Raw genomic sequence first — 14,051 nt, forward strand, 5'->3', positions numbered from 1 at the left:
ATCCAACGGTTTTATTTTGACTTTTAAGTTTTAAATTTTAAATTATTAAAATTTTAAAATACAGAGACATAATAAAAAAAAAATGAAAGTATTTGAACCCTCTTCCAAAATATAAAGCAAGATTTTGAATGCTGCATTCCAAAAAATTACAGAAAGGATTATCTACAATTTTAAGGCTTTCCTCCGTTAATGCTGCCATACATGTCCTGGGCTGTCACAGAAACCCAGGCCCATACAAGCCTAATATATGCTTTAGTGGGCCCCCGCAGTCTTGAGGAAAAAAAAACACAAAAACAAATGTGTGTCATAAATTTGAGAAGAGAAATAGCACAAAAAGGCGCTTCTTTTTTGCTAAATCAAGTGCTATCCGCGTGTAATTAAAATGGAGAAGGAAACAAGCGCCTCTGAGACAGCCGGAGTCACGGGAACCGTCGATCTGGTGTCACGTGACGAGTACCCAGTCGTCGATCTGACAGGTAGGGTCCATCTCCTGCCATGCTCGGTCAAGCACAATGGTCCCTCCACAGTATCCGATTACTTCAAGCCCAGAAAGACAGGTCACTTTTTCTTCCTCTAAATGCTTTATTACTATTACTACTTTTTAGTCAAATTTACACATTTAGTGGGAATGTGATTATGTGACAGTGAACGCTGAATTATACACTGTATGTTTCTCTACTTCAACAAAAAAAAGTTTTCTTTCAAGTTGTCAAGTTCTTTGCATTAGTACCGTCCAGTACCACAGTAATTTAGTACATGCCCTATTTTCTTCCAGTGTTCTTCAAAGTTCAAATATTGCTTTAAACATGACCAGTGGTAGAACCGGTATTTTTGGATGGCAGTTTCAGCTAAGGAATTTATTTTTTATTTTTTGCTGTATGAAGTTGCAAATCTAGGTAATATTAATGATAGGATTTATTGAATCAACACAAAAGATAAGAACTCTAATTGGACCAAGAAAAAAAAAAATCTCAGATTTGATTGAACCATGTATAGTTTAGGGGCTTGATTGAACCAATTGCATTAGTTGAGGAGCCAGAATTAAGACTTACCTTAATATATTATACATGAATTACTGAATTAAAGTGTCTTCCTTATGAAATAGATGTGGAAGTAGAAGGCATGAATGTGCAAGAAGCATTCTTCAGAGGGAGAAGACTACATGGAACTACAGTGCCAATTCCTGATGGTTATAGCGGTAAACTTGTTTCTTTTTTTTTTCTTATTCCATTTCTTGTGATCTGCATTGTTTAATGTCAACCATGGAATAACATGTTATGCTGGCTTTATAAGAACTTTGTCATATATCTAGAATTTATAATTTTATATACCTACATCTCTGTGTTTGTCCCAGATTTAGTTTTAAAACTGACAAAAAGCTGCCAAAGCAATATATAATGTATCTGGTAATGTAACAAAGCACGACTCGACTGGTATATGAAGTTCCTATCCACGTACTTTATCATCAACAAGTTATACAGCTGTTTCTGCTTATATGTAATTGTATAGTCTTTGCTTGTGTTCTGTCATTAGGTTATGTATTGGAGAAGCCACGACTGGGAAAGGGGAAGAAGTTACAAAATTCAGATGGGGAATCCAATTGCTGGCAATCACGAGGGCAGTTTGGTAATATCACTTACTGGAACCATGACAACATGCCCTCCTCTGATGATGCCCTCTTGCGATCCTTCCACTGGTTTCCTATTTCTGATGCTGTAAGTTCAAATTTTTGGGTTGTTTGTGAGTCCTTATGCATCAAATCATTAAATTTTCCAGCTAAACCAAGTCCAAATTAATCATAGATCCAAAGAAACATAAAGCAAGCCAAGCAGAGGACCAAAACAGGTTGAGTTTGGCACTGTTACCAGTACTCATCGATGCTGATTTTGATCATGAAAAAACTGCTGCATTACAGAACTTCAAACAGCTTGTCATATTTTATGATTTTTGCTTCTACTGATATTGTTTACTCGGTGCTGTAATGCTTTTAAACTACAATTAATTTAAAGAATCTTTTGCATATGCAGTTGCATAAGAAGGTAACTCCAGAAGAGATGGCAAAGGCAGCTTCTCATTTGAACAAATAGGAATTAACCGCACTCGATATTATGCTAAATTATTTATATACCTCTCTGATATTATTTCATTTTACTAGTCTGGAAATGGATATTGAATGGTAAGACATTATATTACGTCAATTTCTCTGTATGCTAGTGGTGAATTTTTTATGCCTCCCACAAATATCATGCACTCTTAAACTGGCAATTGTAAAATTAGTTAAGCTCTGTGAAAGGTACCTGATTCTGGGCAGTTCTAGAACTAAGAAGTCCTTGATTATTTTCACGTGGTCATGTGAAGTCCCTCCTATAACCCCTTTCCAAAATAAATGCAGAAAATTGTGAGGGCAACAAAAGGATAAAGAAAAAACTTGATCTCCACCCGGCAAGGTTTATGTTCAATGCAGTAGGAGTGTTCATTGGATCCGGTTTTTTTTAGTTTCAATTGAACTAACAAATTTTGGATTAAATGGCTCGGTTTTTCAGCTTAAATGGTTTGGTTCGGTTCAGTTGAATTTTGAATTTCTTCGGTCTTTATATTTAGTTTGGTTTAATCTCTTATTTCATTTGAACCAAATAAACTGAAATTTACTTAATATTTACTTAGAATTATTTCGGATTTTATATTTGGTTCGGTTTAATCTCTCTTAATTTATATGTTTGATATTTATTTCTATATTTATTAAATGTATTTGTATATGTATTAAGTTTTGATCTTTTGAAATTTAATTTTTCTTATTTCGGTTCAACCAATACTTCAGTTTTTTTTATTCGGTTGTTATTATGTTGACAAGTTTAATTTAATCGGTTTGGTTAGATTCTTGAAAACCGAATAAAATTTTCATGTAATTATTCTAATTTGACTTTAATCGAGCTGATCATTTGAACACCCGCAACAATGCAGTCTTTCCACCATGGGTCCACCCCCCCCCCCAAAAAAAAAAAAAAAAAAAAAATTAGTTTTAGTAGAGATTGAGACGTTTTGATCGACTTTGCTTCTTTCTGGAAATTTATTTTGCCTTCCTCTAGATGTTTAATTTGTAATTCGAGTTAAATTTATGGTTAAGATGAAAATATTTTTTTTAAATTATGATTGATAATTAGACTTATAGGTTAGAGAATCAAAAGTTACAAGTTAAGAGTATTGAAAAATATAAGTTAAAGTATTATTTTTTATCGAGCATCTAATTAGTTAATGGGTTTAAATCCGATTAAATATTTAAATCTGATTCGATATTTCTTTTGCCCTCTGATGAAAATCTTGAGTCCGCTTCTGCTTGCTCTCTCAACTCCTCCAAATGTCCTTGTTAGATTTGGGGTGCGCCTGTCAAATTTAATGATCCAGATCGAGCTTGAGGAATACATGGTTGTTCCGTAATGAACGGTCCACATCTGGCGATGACCTCCCAGTGGATACCGTTCAACTGTGAAATGTCCAGATCTGATGAGAACTTATTTTCCCACGGCCATTTGGCAGGAGTGACAATTGGTTGGACCAATAGCTATAGCAAAAAATTGCATTTGCTGAATTCGAGCGCCTTTGGGGTATTGTTTTCATCATATTTGAACTGACTTCTGCATTTATACTACTAATATGTTTCTAATGTTTGCTTTGAACCTTAAAAAGATGGCTTATCCTGCTCAGTCTCATTCTTTTTTTTGCCATTATAAATTCTGAATTTTGCTTATAAAAAGACAAAAGGTACCCAAAAGAAAAAAGTACATCGTTGACCAAAAGCTAGATAGATAAGGGCCTTCAGTAGTTCAGTGACAGTGCACCAACTTGTATTGCTGTTCTATATCAACAGCCCTGCAGTATAAATTCAACAGGGGCCACAACCATGTCCAAATAACAACCACCATCTTTGCTCTTGAATAAGAAAGATATACAGTACTCAGTCTTATTTCCACATGGAATTGGTGCCTCTGTGAAAATGCATGTTCTCTGGGTTACCGATATATTTTTTATTTACCATTTTAAAATATTAAAATTACAGAGTTACCCGCGGTTTGGAGAAAGTTCTGAAGTTACCAGGAATGCAAACATTGTCTGTGCTCCACCCCTGGTTGGTACGCAAACAATGTCCGCGTAAACATAGGAATATTTTTTTCATTTGAAAAAATAATGAGATAAAAGAAAAATACACGACTGTCGAAGATCAAAAACTTCAGGAAGTTTTAGGACACTAAATAGCGATTTTTCCCACTAAAACTTTGGTCGACTCAGGTAAACCCCCTCAATAGATTGTAGATCCTCTTCGCAAGCTTTTTGAGAAATGGTCATATACTAAAATTAGAGTTTTTTAATTATCAAAAGTTATGTTTATTTAATGTTTCAAATAAGTTCATCAACAAATTATTGCAAAAATATGCATGATGCGCCAATATTTATACCTTAATTAATCTCGGTAGTGGTGTATCAATATTTATACCTTAATTAATCTCGGTAGTGGTGTATCAATGTATCATTGCAAAACATCAATGACAAACCAATGTTTTGTACAGTCGTTATGAAAAAAAAATCTTGACTAAAAGGGTCTAGGTTATTCAGTGACTTTATAAAGAGGAGCCAATTGCAAAATCTCAGCTTAGTAGCTTCTGGGCAGAACACTTGATAAAATGAAGAGTAAAAAACTCAGACAAGTGAAGACAATTATTCCTTTTTCTTTTCTTGCCAATATCCTCATTATTCAAGTACGTACAAGAGGTTATTCAAGTCATCAACAAGCTTGTTTTCCATTACATTTGCCGTGGCAAAAAATGATGCACAGGGAAATCAGAAATCGGTAGCATATTTATCAGGCTTAAACCATAAAGAGAAATTGATTCCTTTCTTCTTTAGTTCTTCTGTAGCTGGGCCAATCTTCTCAAGAAGCTACAGCATTGACCAGCGGGAAAAGACAAACAAGACGAGTCAGAATGAGCATGTTTCTTACCTGGATATACAGGTGGCCTTACCTTGTAACACTACCAAAACCATCAAACTCTTCACCTAGAACTTAATGTTTGAGGTTCCACTAAAACCACAATCTTACTAAATAACCAACGATATACTTCGAAGAAGGAAAGACAAAGAGGAGCTATATGGATGCTTGAACTTTTCTCAATAACGACAATTAATCTATTTGTGTGTTGCTCGTTTGAAAGAGGGACAATTAGATAAGATTTATCTCACAAATAAACCCTTCAAATACCCAACTTTTGCATCAATGGCCTTTACTGTTCAAACACTTCAACCAGACAGCCCCTCAAAAAAAAAACTGCAACTTGACATCACATCAGCAACAAGCCCATTTAAAGTTCAATTTTTAAACCAAAGTCTGCGTCTGATATCTAGTTTTAGAACTCTGATTCTGGTTCCTAAAAAGGCCGCTGAGGAGTTGTTCGTACATTTTAAGGGCTAGGTGACCTTAGCAGCAGCTGCTAAGATTTCAAAAAAAAGAGAGCTAGGTGTACAGGTCTAGTCAAACCTTTTCATGTGTACGTCCATTAGACACCAAAACTGAGCGATCAAAAACAGTGAAATCTCCACCATCCATTCTTGAAACAACTCCACCTGCTTCTTCTACTATCTGCTTACGCACAAGATTTACAGATGAAGTTATTATAAGTAATATAGTTATCATAAACTTAAAACAAATGGAAAGCTATCCATAGCTCATAGCTAAAAATCCAATGTTACCAGAAATTGCAAAAGGGCCTCATTTTTCATTATTTGCAAAGAAGCATGTAACTTTCTGGAGAAATTGAGTAGAAACTTTTAACTTTGGTCTTTACGTGTTTTTTTTCTAAATAAAAGAAGGTGATTATGAAATATGAGAACCATTCATTATTATTTTCTAAAAAAGAAAAGCTAAGTCATTTTAACTGAATCAAATTCAAGTTTCTTTAATTAAGATTATTTCATAATTTTATGACATTGATTCTTCTATTATTCTATAGAAGTACCAGAGTTAAAACCAACAAAAAGGGGCTAATTTATAAAGATTCAAACCATGAGTAGCCTTTTTCACCATAATGCAGTGGCTTTGCCCAAAAATTCTTGATAAGAAAGATTCTTTTACAATACACATTTTAAATAGATGAATATGAATAAAAAAGTCATAGTTTAAATAACACAGTAGATACCAGGACGCCAGCTGCCATGTCCCACGGCTTGAGCCGGTATTCCCAATATGCTTCCGCTATGCCTAGTGCCACATGAGACATATCTGCAGCAGCTGAACCAAGCCGTCTCACTCCCTGTATGGTCCACAGATTTTGTTAAGAATGTATTTCTAGGAATTTCAAGCAGCTAGGTCAGGTTGCAATACACATTTCCCAATTCCTGGTGTGCATAATTGACAAATGCATGATGCAAGTATGAGGTCATGTTCTTTCAGTCACTCCTAATTAATTTCTAGCTATAATATGAGTAAAGAGTCCTTCTCCCAAAGTTTCATAAACTTGTCTTATTTTATTCTGTCTGTATTGCTAGACTCTTGTATAGACTATACTGTTACTAGAATTTTAGTTCCTAGGTTCAAATTTACTCCAATGAAACTAAATGCTCTCTTTGACCTTTAGCATGTGGAATCAGAATTCTAAGTTCCAACTCACAACATTTCTTTTGACTTGAGTTTCGTATTTCTTCCATGAAATTCATGTTATATAAATATATCAAGCTCTGCGTTCAGATTAAGTAACAAACTTATGGCAAACTGAGACTAAGTTAGGTGCTAACCAATAAGCTTTGCCCCAATTAGGCAGCCAACAGAACAGACTGCATGATAATCAAGATCTTATTATCTTTAAAATAATTAAATGATTAGATATAACTCACTTACCCTACTGACATCAGTAAAATGCTTGAAAAGTTCGATGTTGGTTGACCATGCGTCATCATGCTCATATCCAAACCCAGTTACCAGAAGAGATCGCTCTATCTAGAAAATTTGGTTAGAATATGCAATTTTTCAATCACACTAAGAAAAGGCATCACAACTACAAGAGAAATTCTACTTCTGGGAGAGGAAACGAGGTTTCAATTTTAACACTGAAAATATATATAAATTTCCCATATGCTCAAAAGTCTAAACATTAAAGATATCCCTCCCTTAAAAGAAATGCCCAAACTACCATCTTTGAGTGTGAGAGTGTGTGTGAGAAAGAGAGAGAGAAGGTAGTTCTGGCCTTCAGTTTTGAACAAATTGGGAAAGGGTCTAAGAAATAATATCTACAAAAGTATACCCCCCAACCCACACACACACAAAAAGGGAATAACAATACAAGAAAAGTCAAAATAGAAAAGGTTGCGGTGATGAATTATGGAGTACCTGGTCAGTTTGACTAACATGAACCTTCTGACCATTACAGTAGGTCCCGCCACCTGCTTTCACATAAATAAAATAAAAAAAAGGATACTATTCCTTGACATACAAATTAAACAGTTCTTTTATTAATTATATTGCACTCGAACCTCCTGGCTGTACATATTTTAAATTGACACCCAAACCCTCACAAATCACAACCGACCTTGAGACAACCAAAAGTTTATCAAAATGCTTCTTGGTCTATCATGTTAACTTGACCAAAAAGCTTGATCGTTTGAAAAAAGATGGACCCAACATCTGAATAACCTTGCATATTTTCATCAAGTAGAAAAAGGCATAACTGAGAAAAGGGCTACAATGTCAGCATTCACCATAATATACTGATTCTGCCACATTCATTGTAAGTCTTGTGTTGTGCAATATCTCAAAAAAAAATTGGACTAACAAGAAACATAGTTGCATCCACGACATTTTGGATTTTTACATTAGGTACAATTTACACAAAAATGTGCAACTTTTAGTTATATTCCAACTCATTTATTACCTGTAGATGCAGTGAATGTGCGAGAGTCCCAACACATAGGTCCGCCAGCAAACTCAACCTATTAAAAATTCAACACAAGTAGTTTGCATAATTAAATTACAACTATTTAAAATAGCTTGCCAAAATGCCTATTGTTTATCAGTATTGCAATAAGCATACATGATATGTGTTCCTGATGGAAACCATCCGTGACAGGCATGGGTTCCAGGTGCTTGTTGGACCAAATCGCAAAAATTGACTACATTGTGATTAATTGAGTGATCCAAAATACTTCGAGCAACTTAAATCTCATTAGGGCCATTAAAGTGATTTCCTCCACTAAGTCAAGTTCCTCTGCTATCTTTCTCCTATTAATACTAACCTCATTTCTTTAAAATCCAACCCAACTCTATCATTTTGAAGGGAAAATTGAAATAAACACAATGTTAATCCAAATAGTGGAAGGGGACAATGTTCAAAAGATATTCCTAAGGTGATAAAAAAACTTCCACTGGATTATTCTTAGGTCATATGAATATGGATAATGTTCAAAATCAAATCGATAAATAATTCAATTCTGCTAGTCTCTTTTCCTGTTTGATGCTTACTCCAACAAGTGCGAAACAATGAATTATTAATGAATGAATTAACAATTACCACAGTGGCGGCTGCAGGCTTGCCACGATAAAGCACTCCAATTGAAACTGAAAAGGATGGATAGCCATGCGCAAAGTTGGTTGTTCCATCTAAAAGTTTTAACCAAACAAAAACGAACAAGTGAAAATTAAAATATGTTAACAATCAGCCTATATAGTATATATACAAAATCTTAATGTAAAACATGAGCTGCTATGTTGCAGGTAGTGTATGATTCTTTTACAAATTTAGTATATTTCCTTTCATTGGGGCTAGATGTGTTTAGCCTCACTTAAGCACATGTGAAGCTCATGAAAACCAATAAGAAGAGTGTTTGTGTAAAACTAAAAGACAACGAGAACGACTGAATGATAAAATCTAACACCCATCATTTTCCAGATATTTTCAACAAGCATCAAATAACTAGATGAATGTGATCAGCACGAGTACATGCCATGAAATTGGACCTTGTCTCAAACAGCTCTACTCAGAATCTTCTTCCCACTTATCATGAGTTGAATAAATCAGGCTAAAGAAATATATCTTCAGCATAAACTGTCAAGTTTACATGAATTTGCTTTCAGTATACTTTCCTTGTTAATATAAGTAACTTATGCTACATGTTTCATTAAAACGAAATAAGCCTTGCATACTTAAAAAAAGAACAAAACCGACCCAAAATCAAGACCCCATATCAAGTCTCAGACTCTAAAAAGCATCATAGACCTCTCTCATTCTAGGACTAAGAGTTGCATACTATACCAGCTGAGGTACTGCAACACCCTGTCACTAGAAGAGAAGTATCTCAGACCATAAAAGCACCATCATAGACATCACAGATGTTTCAATTGATCAGCAACCATTTCCACAAAATGATCCAAAAGATGGTTGGATTTAGTAGAAACTTTAAAGTATGAGATATGTTGAGTGTTTGTACTCCAGCCCATAAGTGGGCAAAATTTGCAAAAGGAAATGTTAAAAGTAAATCAACTGGTATGGTGCTTATGAGGTATGGTCACACGTGATGTTTAGTAATGTTAGTAACTAGAGAGAGAGGGAGAAACAAACCCAACGGGTCAATGCACCAGAGATAGTCTGACAAGGCATCCCCAATTAAGCCACCTTCTTCGCCAAGTATTAGATGGTCATTGAAATGGCTTTTTACAACTTGTAGAATTGCCGATTCACTCTTCTTATCTGTGCTGAATTCAACCTCAAAATATGACTTATTTGGCTAATTAAAGCCTCAGTAATTTCCCTCACAAAAGCACCTCAATAAATTTCCAAGGCATACTGAAAATCACTAAAAAGACTATCATGGACCTGTAATAAACTTTGAATTAAGAACTTGATTATAGTTGCTAGAGAATTATGTCTCTTTAAAGTTGGAAATTGAAAGATGTCTGAGAACTCTTGATGCCCTCTCCAGTTACAATAGATTTAGCAACCATTTGTGAAATAAGTGTTATTTCAAAGGGGGTTTGTTGCATGAACTATTAGGTTCCCCAAATCACTGTGGTATTCGATGGAGGTGCCTCTTGTAAAATCTTCAAACATTCATAAATTATTAAAGATTATTAGCTTACTCTGTTACCAAGTCAGCAATACCCTTGTAACTGATGTTGCGAGGCTTATTGACAGCTTCCAACACAACCTTGAAAAGAAAGTGGAATAAATCAAAACAATTGAAAGGTGATCTTTGTTGAACAACTATGAAATAAAATGCTTCTTACAAGAACTGGACTTCTTTTGAAGCACAAGTTCCTAATAATGTTCTAACCCTAATGATCATCTTCTTTGTTTCTGTACTTCATTTCGCATTTCTTACCTATTTTCTATCATGTGAACCTGTAATTACATATCGCCTTCGCTTGTTAATGAAATCATACTAGGCCTTTTGCCTACTACTTCCAATATGTATATATATGTGTTCCTTACATAACAATTCCCACGTCCACCATGACCATCGTGACAGTATGTATCAATAAGTACCGATCTGTGCAGGATATTACCAAAACAAAGTTGTAATTTGAATTATTGAAGAGACTTCTTATCATTCATCTAAAGTAGGTCACCAACATGCGTCAATTTTATTCGAATTAATCACAACACTCTTGATTTGCTCATCAGAAGAACTTGTGTTATATCAAAAAGAAAGTACGCACATTCTTTCTAAATTTCCCTTTTGTTTAATTTGACCTAGCAAACGAAATTGCACCTCTGCGCCAGTTTTAGCAGCTGATTCGACGACTTGTAGCAGTTCGGACGCCGGTATAGGGCCGGTTGATTCGGCGGCAATCTTGGGGAAGATCCTATCTGACACAACGGCCCTGATTTGGCCATGTCGGATAGGTCTCCTTTGCGAACTATAGCTGGTTAGTTGAGAAGAGCTGAAGGATAGTCTCACAGCGGGTGAGGAAGAAAGAAGATATCTTCCCATTCTTGGGCTCTTAACAATTTGTGCAATTTGTGGGGGGAGAGGGAGACAAATGTGTGTGGTACTGTAGTGTGATGAGAATAATAGAAGAGGACAGCATTACAAATTTACAAAGAGGTCCTCCTCGTCAAATTTTGGGCAACTTAGCGCTTTTAATTTACATTCTAGCCCTCCTGGTCATTCAGATGCATTCCTTTTTCTTTGTTTATTTTTTTTCCTCTCCCTTCCGTCGACAAATTTCAAAAGAATAAAAATAATCTAAAACTTAATTATAAATTAAATCGTTAATGCAATCTAAATCATACTTATATACTGTGAAGGTATGTGATTCAGACAGCTTGAAATACTATCTTTTGTTGAAACTTTAATATGTAAACTCAAAATTTTCAATTCAATAAATTTATCTCCATTTATAATATTTGCAATCTTGAGGGCTAAACTAAAAATTATCACATCCAATTAACTCATTTCAGTTTCTTTCTCATTATAACCGTCATTTAATTATAATTTGATTTCCCTTTTTTTACCTCTTTTATTAAGGGATCCTGATAACAATCCCCGCAAGTCTATCCCCGCAAAAATCCCCGCACAAACTGCCAAAAATATCATGGGGGGACCGCTCAATAATTAATACTCCGCAGAAACTGTTAGTATTTAACTTGAAGCATCAAAGTATTTATCGTGAATTTGCAAAGTATTAATCCCTATGCAATGATATCTATTTAGGAAAGAATAAATCAATCCATTAGTTGTCCCCGCACAAAATTTTCTTTTTTTTGAATCATCCCCGCACAACTGGGGACCATTAAATAAACAATCCCCTCATAAATACTTGTCATTTATCCCCGCACGAATTTTCCTTTTTTTTCTGGATTTTCCCCGCACAACTAGGGACCATTAAATAAAATATTCCCTCACCCAATGATAAATACTTCTCAGACATAAGGATAAATATTTTATGATACATTGATAAATACTTTATGTTACATGGATAAAAACTTATCAGACATAATTGCAACTTTCAGTACAATATGAATGATAAATACTTCTCAGACATAAGGATAAATATTTTATGATACATTGATAAATACTATATGTTACATGGATAAATACTTATCAGACATAATTGCAACTTTCAGTAAAATATCAATTATAAATATTTCTCAGACATAATGTTAAATACTTTATGTTACATGAATAAATACTTTATGTTACATGGATAAATACTTCTCAGACATAATTGCAACTTACAGTAAAACATCTGTGACAATGATAAATACTTCTCATATATAATCGTAAATACTTGTCAGAACAACGATAAATACTTTCTTGAACTTGTCAATAAGTAATGTTTAATCAAATCAAAGTATTATCATGTCAGGGACAATGATAAATACTTCTCAGATATAAGGATAAATATTTGTCAGAACAATGATAAATACTTTTTTGAACATCAATAAACAGATAAATATTTATTAGCGGGAATTGTTATTAAAGGATAGTATAATTAATGTGGGGATTGTTATTAGATGACAGTATAATTAATGTGGGGATTGTTAATTAATGTGGGAATTGTTATTAAATGGCAGTAATTAATGCGGGGATAGATGGAAATTCTTAGAGGAATTAATGCGGGGATAAAAGGCAGTTTAGGGAGTTAATTTGGAGAGAGAGAGTGCGGGGTTAAATGAGGGGACAGGGGTGAGGGGATCAATATAATTATTCTTTATTAAGAGGCGCAGCCCTTTATTAGTCTCTTACACTAATCTTTTATATATATAGAAGTAAATCATCGTTCTTAATGAAGTAATTATCCTCTCTTAACTTTATATTGTGTATCCGATAGATTGACACCTTGTTTGGATGGAAAGTAGAGGAAGAGAGGGAATGGAAAGAAAAAAAAATTTAATTGTCTACAGCTTGTTGTTCACAGTTTGTCTACAGAAAAATTATCATTTAACTTGCGTCAATCCTGTAAAATTACTAATTCAATGCTGTAACTTATATAACAAATCTTATAAAAAACACACTTTAAATTTCTAACATTCAGCGGGACCACTTTGTATACTTGCAACTTGCACAACTTGCCAAACTAACTATACTTGATGCGGGACCACTTGATGTACTTCTCTAACTTACAGTTAATGACAGTTTTAAAACCTTCTAAAATATTTTAAAATTGAACCACTTCTCAAACTTGCAATTTTTTCAAAATAATTCCGGAAATTATACAAAATTATTTTTTTAATCAAATTTTCTTTTTTTTGAAAAAAAAAATTCATAATTTTTTTTCTTCAATGATTAATATTTATATATGCATCTATATCCTATAAATTAAACTACGCATACTGTAAAACATAAAGATGCAAACTATAGAACTTCAATACTGTAAAATTTTCAAATGTAAACTATAAAACTAACATATGCAAACTATAAAACTGTAAATCTGAAACTTAAAACACTTAAAACTGAGATAAACACACTGCAAAATTCTATATTATAAATTTAAAAGATGTAAACAGTAAAATTAACAGATGCAAACTATAAATCATTAATACATCAAATATTCACAACCACATTGTTAAACATTAGTAATTGTTCACAAGATGAATAATGTAAAATCACGAGATGAATACTGTAAAATTAATAGGATGAGTACTGTAAAATGACAATATCAATACTCCATATCGTCTCTCTATCATCTCTTTCATCCAGATTTTCACAAGATGAATACTGTAAAATTACAAGATGAATACTGTAAAATTAACGGGTGAATACTGTAAAATGACAAGATCAATACTCCATATCGCCTCTCTATCATATCTTTCCTCCATATTTCTGTAAGATGAATGCTATAAAATTACAAGATGAATATTATAAAATTAACATAGTGAATATTGTAAAATGACAAGATCAATACTCCATATCGCATCGCTTTCATCTCTCATCCATATCGCCTCTCTCCTCAATTGATATTTAAACTAATTTATTTTTTACCTCATGTAAAACTGACACATCTTGTGTCCCAATTAATGAAATATAAAGACTAGATCTCTATGTTTCTTTGTCAAAAATGATCTATGTAA

General features: G+C 33.7%; 2 protein-coding genes across 2 annotated transcripts; one reads left to right on the plus strand and one right to left on the minus strand.

Moving 5' to 3' along the window:
• Nucleotides 1-301: 301 nt before the first annotated feature.
• On the plus strand, nucleotides 302-2,204 carry LOC144561876 (ribonuclease H2 subunit C-like protein). Its single transcript, XM_078310974.1, has 4 exons — nucleotides 302-557; nucleotides 1,106-1,198; nucleotides 1,534-1,715; nucleotides 2,028-2,204. Exons 1-4 carry the CDS (start codon nucleotides 383-385, stop codon nucleotides 2,085-2,087), a joined length of 510 nt encoding a protein of 169 aa, XP_078167100.1. The 5' UTR covers nucleotides 302-382; the 3' UTR covers nucleotides 2,088-2,204.
• Nucleotides 2,205-4,701: 2,497 nt separating this feature from the next.
• Nucleotides 4,702-11,040, minus strand: IMPL1 (myo-inositol monophosphatase like 1). Its single transcript, XM_078310684.1, has 10 exons — nucleotides 10,747-11,040; nucleotides 10,115-10,182; nucleotides 9,597-9,730; nucleotides 8,550-8,638; nucleotides 7,914-7,971; nucleotides 7,373-7,425; nucleotides 6,884-6,982; nucleotides 6,186-6,299; nucleotides 5,528-5,629; nucleotides 4,702-4,932 (listed from the first exon to the last, which is right to left on the minus strand). The coding sequence occupies exons 1-10, from the start codon at nucleotides 10,966-10,968 to the stop codon at nucleotides 4,834-4,836; spliced, it is 1,038 nt and encodes a 345-aa protein (XP_078166810.1). The 5' UTR covers nucleotides 10,969-11,040; the 3' UTR covers nucleotides 4,702-4,833.
• Nucleotides 11,041-14,051: the final 3,011 nt, after the last annotated feature.

Source organism: Carex rostrata, chromosome 11 (genome assembly GCF_964058835.1).
Source record: "Carex rostrata chromosome 11, lpCarRost1.2, whole genome shotgun sequence".
NCBI classification, from domain to species: Eukaryota; Viridiplantae; Streptophyta; class Magnoliopsida; order Poales; family Cyperaceae; genus Carex; species Carex rostrata.

Coding starts and splice junctions, on each gene's coding strand:
- LOC144561876 (XM_078310974.1), top strand. CDS start 383: ATGGAGAAGGAAACAAGCGCCTCTGAGACAGCCGGAGTCACGGGAACC. Junction 1,199..1,533: donor AATTCCTGATGGTTATAGCG/GTAAACTTGTTT, acceptor TTCTGTCATTAG/GTTATGTATTGGAGAAGCCA. Junction 1,716..2,027: donor GGTTTCCTATTTCTGATGCT/GTAAGTTCAAAT, acceptor TTGCATATGCAG/TTGCATAAGAAGGTAACTCC.
- IMPL1 (XM_078310684.1), bottom strand. CDS start 10,968: ATGGGAAGATATCTTCTTTCTTCCTCACCCGCTGTGAGACTATCCTTC. Junction 8,639..9,596: donor CTGGTGCATTGACCCGTTGG/GTTTGTTTCTCC, acceptor TAAAACTTTTAG/ATGGAACAACCAACTTTGCG. Junction 7,426..7,913: donor CACATTCACTGCATCTACAG/GTAATAAATGAG, acceptor ATGTGAAAGCAG/GTGGCGGGACCTACTGTAAT.